At 43.9% G+C, this 6,000-nt stretch overlaps 1 protein-coding gene across 1 annotated transcript in view; it reads right to left on the bottom strand.

The window, feature by feature from the left end:
• atp2b3b (ATPase plasma membrane Ca2+ transporting 3b) overlaps positions 1–6,000 on the bottom strand; it is a gene marked incomplete at both ends in the record, with an annotated part of 62,880 nt that overhangs the window by 7,917 nt on the left and 48,963 nt on the right. The window contains 3 exons of the mRNA XM_079226727.1: positions 2,694–2,801; positions 4,993–5,204; positions 5,405–5,618. Of these exons, the coding sequence (XP_079082853.1) occupies positions 2,694–2,801; positions 4,993–5,204; positions 5,405–5,618 (534 nt within the window). The remainder of the gene's footprint in view (positions 1–2,693; positions 2,802–4,992; positions 5,205–5,404; positions 5,619–6,000) is intronic.

Raw genomic sequence — 6,000 nt, 5'->3', positions numbered from 1 at the left:
TGATACATTACTGGTACATCACTGATACATTACTGGTACATCACTGATACATTACTGGTACATCACTGATACATTACTGGTACATCACTGGTACATCACTGGTACATTACTGGTACATCACTGGTACATCACTGGTACATCACTGGTACATTACTGATACATTACTGGTACATCACTGGTACATTACTGGTACATCACTGATACATTACTGGTACATTACTGATACATTACTGGTACATCACTGGTACATTACTGATACATTACTGGTACATCACTTGTCATCAGGGATGTTGGTGAGAGGAGGAGCCTGAGAAGAGCTGAAGGACATTAAACGACTAAACCCTCCCAGCTACAACCTGTTCACCTGCTGCTGTCTGGAGAGACTCACAGAAGTATCAGCTGATGAACCAGCAGACCTCAGAACTGTCGGTGGGTACATCCCAAGTCTCTAAATTGCATCCCTGTATCCCTCACTTGCGTCCTTTCCTTGCGTCTTAGTCCCTCCCACCAGGGATGCATGGAGAGACGCAAGGAAACCAAGCGAGGAGAGAAGACGCAAGGAAATATGTTTTAAGAGACATGAGACGTCCTTTCCTCTGAAGCGTCACGTGAAGCGACGTCGGTTTCTGATGACCGCGGCCGACTGACAGCGGATCACATCTGAGCTGTCAGTCGCTTTAACAGCTGACGGAGTTTTGTCTGGAGAGTTTTTAGCGAACATTCCAATAAAAATGCACTTAAAATATTGATAAAAATGATCGTATGTTTTCAGTTGATTTAACTACTACTTATATTAATAAAGACAAAGTCATCATGAGTGTCACCTACAGTTCAGCTCCACACCCTCCTCACTCTGTCAGTCACGCCCTCCTCGTCAGTCTAACGCCCTTCACCTGTTCACTCACCTGCCTCTGATCACTAATCAAGTCCCTATATATCCTGCCTCCCAGACACCTTGCCAGATCGTTTTTTCATGACAGACTCGTTCACGGACTGATCTCCTGTTGCCGACCCTGCCTGTCTCTGTTAGACTATGGAGCTAATTCCAGGTCATATATTTTGTTCATTTGAAAAAAAGATTTGAACCTGAAAAATCAAGTTTTATTGTTGAACTTAATAAAAAGAAATAATATATTTTTTCAATAACAGATTTTATATTTTCAACGTTAACTTTACAATTTCAAATCTTTTTTTTCAGGTTCAAAACTTTTTTTCAGATCTATTTTTTTCAGGTTCAGACTTTTGGCCTCGATCTGGTGTGGGGGCGTGGTTTCAACTGCAGGGGCGTGGCCTCATGAGTGACAGCTTAACAATGAAGGCTGAGAACCAGACTCAACCACGTTGCCTTCAGGTACCGTGGGTACCGTGACCATTATGACTCGCTATACCTTCATACAGCATATTCACGGGATTGGCCTCAATGAACATCTGCCTCATGCAAAAATAATAAACCAGTTGATTCAAAACCAGTTCATCCCACACAGCAGACGGCGTCGCACGGACAGTACGCCGTGTTCACAGTGGTGCGAAACGTCAGATACTGTAGTGTCGTTTTTGAACGGCACAACCCGGCATAGTTTATTGCTCTTATACTGTCATTCATGCCAAGTATGGTCTAACACAACAGCTAAACAGAACTGTCACTGGCGTCAATTTAGTTTACTGCCAATCCCGTGAATATCCTGTATGAAGGTATAGTGAGTCATAATGGTCACGGTACCCACATTACCTGAAGGCAACGTGGTTGAGGCTGGTTCTCAGCTTTCATTGTTAAGCTGTCACTCATGAGACCACGCCCCTGCAGTTGAAACCACGCCCCCACACCAGATCTGGTGCCAAAAGTCTGAACCTGGGGAAAAAAAACGATCTAAATCTGAAAAAAAGTTTCAAAACTGTAAACAAAAAAGTGAAAGTTGAAAAATATTAAATCTGTTCCTGAAAAGATATATTATTTTTCAAAGTTCAACAATAAAAAACTTGATTTTTCAGGTTCAAATCTTTTTTTCAAAGGAACAAAACATATGACCTGGATTTAGCTCCATATCAGACCCGCTATACCCGACTTCCGGTGAACCTACCTGCCTTTCTGATCCTGACTCTGCTGTACTCGGCCTGCTGTTTCCGGAGATTCAAATAAAAGGTCAAAGATCCCTGGAGTCGTGTGTGTGTGTGTGTGTGTGTTGCACTTTGGTCCAGATACGACCCGTTACAAGAACTGCTGCTTTCCTCAGCTGTGACAATCTTTAATTCATCCTCCATGTACGATACAGTTTCTTTTTGTGTTTTGATATGTAGCAAAATGAGACAACAATCTTCATTTCGTTGTGCAAGCCTGTTGTACTATGAATCTTTGCTTCAAGATGCATAACAAAGGGGAACTAGTAAAGACGGGTCAAAATGTTGTGTCTAGATGTTCACCCACAATTTGAGAGGCCCAGTCTGATGACCGATCGTGACCTTAACTATTCAAGGTCAATGCCTGACTGAATTGTGGGGTACCACCAAGACGTGATCGTGCTAACGACCTCAACCAGCACGGCCCATGTACTTTCTCCTGTGTGTCACACACTCGGCAGGGATTCCTCCTGTCGCCTCTCAAGCATGTAGTGTGAAAACCATAACAACTTCAAAACTCCCGAATAGAAGACAGCTACTTGTGTGAGCGATGCAGCGTGGGCGTGGCCCCAACTTACCTGACCCCAGAGCAGCTCCCCAACGCCGACGAACAGACACCAGAGCCACTGCTCCATGTTGAGCGGGGCACAACTGAAGGGCTTCCCTCCCCACTGCACGATCACGATCTGCAGAGGCACAGGGAGGGTGTCATTAGACACACACACACACACACACACCTACACACACCTGTCTTCTCGTACCAAAGTCTCTGTAATCCCAGCTGCATCTAGTCAACATCAAACCACATGTTATGTCGCAGTGGCTTTAAGATCATAAAGCAAACTTTCACAGTTGGACTTGGCTAGCATCAGGTCATGTGACCACACTATCTGTGTGTACACATCCTAGGAACAGAGAAGGGCATTGTGTATGTATGAAGCTGCTGGAGGAGCTATCTGCTCTTATTTTAGGTCCTGAGTGTTGAGTGTCATTTAAAGGAAAGGATATTTGAGAAATGTGCTATTCAGAGTTGCTGAGAAGATCAAAACCACTCGAACACCTCCACAGTGTCATACGTAGCTAAGTTTGGCCAATCAGTATCAAACAAAGACAAAGAAAGGCCCTTGTGGTTTTACTCTTCCTCAGTGAACTATAATGTGGTAATAAGTGAGCGTCAGAAGGCAGGACGGTGATCATTCCCTCTGCCGTGAAACGGAAGCTGTTCGGCTGGAGCAAGTGACTGATTTCACGAATCGGTTACATAATAACCTGACTTGATGGATTTTTAGTATTGGGGGTATTGGAGGAGGTTTGCTGGGCCATGACCTCATCACCACCAGACTACACGTTGGAACATGTGATGTACTTTCAGGATATGTTTAAGAGGCACACTGAACTGAACAGCAGAGCACATGAAGTGCAGGCTGACCAAACTGTCAACATGTTGCATTGTGGGTAATGTAGGCTCCAGGTTTTAATGATATAGATAAAAAAAGCTTCTTAGTTTTACTAAGACTCATAAATCGAAGTAGAATCATTCTATGGTGTTAATGCCTGGGAACATTAATCAGTAATCATTCCACTCCAGCTGTGTAAAACTGAGAACTATAAACTCTGTATTAATGCTTCCGACATAACGGGCTAAACCGCTTGTTTCCATTGCGCAACATGTGGGCCACAGTAACACCGAGCTGCTGCGGGTCTATTTGTCTCAGTGGATGTAGCGACAGCTTTTTAAACAGCAACGTGATCAGGTTCATCTCTCTCAAGCTGCCTCCAGCTCTCTCTCATCTCCACTTTTACAAATCCCTCTGAACTGTCTCTTCTTTGCTCCACATCTCTGCCTCTCTGTCCTCTGGCTTCTTCCCGGTAGAGCAGCAGTTCTGAGGAGCTCTTTGCTCGCTTGTTGGTGCTCCTCAGTGCATCTCTTCTGTATCCACTTCTACAAACAGGCCTCCTTTGGTTGGTTTGGAATCTAAAATCTGGACTCAAGTAGGGCTGGGCAATATAGCAAAACATCAGAATATGTTTTCTTATATTGAGCCATAATTATCACACATGAACACTGTTCATCAAGTGATTTTGTTGGTCGAAGAAAATTGATTAAAAAGCAACTTTATCAAAAATAAATCTCATGAATGTACCATTATTATCGTGGAAGGTTTCATCGTGTACTTTAATGAGATTGTTTCATTGCCTGTGAAGGTCTGAAAATGATCCCATTCATTTTCTATACTTTTACAGACTAAGGAGGTGACCTAGACGAGCACCAAAACACAGCTTCTGTAGAAGACCTTCAAGCTGCCATTGCTTTAGAAATGACAGAATAATCCCCCAACAACCACAATCACCTTTGAAACGAAGACACTAACAGCATGAAACAATCAGAGCAATGTAACTAACCGTGTCTAATATACGCCTGCTTCAAATAAAGGCCTGGTACCCTCAGCTGGGAAATAAATAAAGGCCTTAGTTATAAAAAGATTATTATAAAGTTGTAAAGGTAGAATGTATGGATGAGCATTATATTTCCAGGTGTACCTAATAAAGTGGCCACTAAGTGTATAATACATAGAATATGTAGTGGAATAACACAAGATGTTTCATACTGACATTTACATGACATGGCAACATTCAGTTTAAACAAATGTTGAGCAATATGGACTTCTTCAGCCATCTTTTATTTGGAACCACATTACCAAGAAAGGAACGACTCTTCCTGGGCTCATGCTGAACTATTGAAAACTTGGCGGAACTGCAAGATCTATTTTTAGGGGTATGGATTTTAAACGAAATAGAAATAACATAAACATACCAAACACCAAGATGAAAACCTCTAAATGGAAAGACATGAAAGACGTGAAAGGTGACGTGTACCTGCACGACGAAGGTCCCCACAACAATACTGCAGAAGATGGGGTTGGCAAATATGCCGTCAAAGACATTTCTCTCTCCGTGGATCTTGCGAGCGTTTATCTCGTTGAACAGTTGCATGAGGACGAAGGTGTTGAAGATGATGGTGTAGTGCTCAGAAGGAGGCGAGTGGAGCGGAGCGTGGCGGCCGCTGTCGATGTTAAAAATGTGCTCGCCTGGTGGGGAATGAAGGATGAGAGAACAAGTGTCAGCTGTGCTGTTCATGCAGGACAAATACACACTGTGGCTGTGTGTGTGTGTGTGTGTGTGTCTCCACCAAAGCACCTGCTCTGTGGAATATAAACCCCTCTTCTAATCCCACAAGAGGTCTACTGATCAAAGCCAGCTACCTCAGGATGTCTCTTTGTGTGTTTACCTACGAACAGTAGGGTGAAGATGATAACCAGCTGGTACACTCCATGGCCCAGGATGTTCTTCATCATTGTCAGTGAGATGAGCGGGTTGTTCCGACCATAGGGTTTCCGTAGCAACAGGGCCTGAGTGGGGGGCTCGGTGGCCAGGGCCAGAGAAGCAAACGTGTCCATGATGAGATTCACCCACAGCATCTGCACTGCCTTCAGAGGAGAGTCCTGCAGAGAGATGTGCAAGCAGAGAGCTGTCACGGACCGTGTCCGGGAGTCTGGCTTCCCAGACACTGGGGAGGGTCACTGGGAGAAAACGTCCCTTTCCAGTCCAATTCAGTTTATTTTGTATAGCTCAAAATCACAAATTACAAATTGGCCTTTACAATCTGTACACATATGACACCCCTTTCTTCAATAAAGTTAAACTACAAAGTGCTATCAGTAAGAGATATTTAAGTGCTACTAAAGTGCTACTACGGTGCTACCTTCCCTATTCCACCATTGAGGAGCCATGGCAGCAAAAAGTCGTGACTTTGTAGAGTGATTAGCTCGCAGTGACGGAGCTACAAGCCGATTGGCAGAAGCCGAGCGGAGTGAACGGGCTGGG

The sequence above is a fragment of the Taurulus bubalis genome (genome assembly GCF_910589615.1).
Source record: "Taurulus bubalis genome assembly, chromosome: 11".
NCBI lineage: Eukaryota > Metazoa > Chordata > Actinopteri > Perciformes > Cottidae > Taurulus > Taurulus bubalis.
This window is presented reverse-complemented; position numbering and strand designations above follow the sequence as displayed.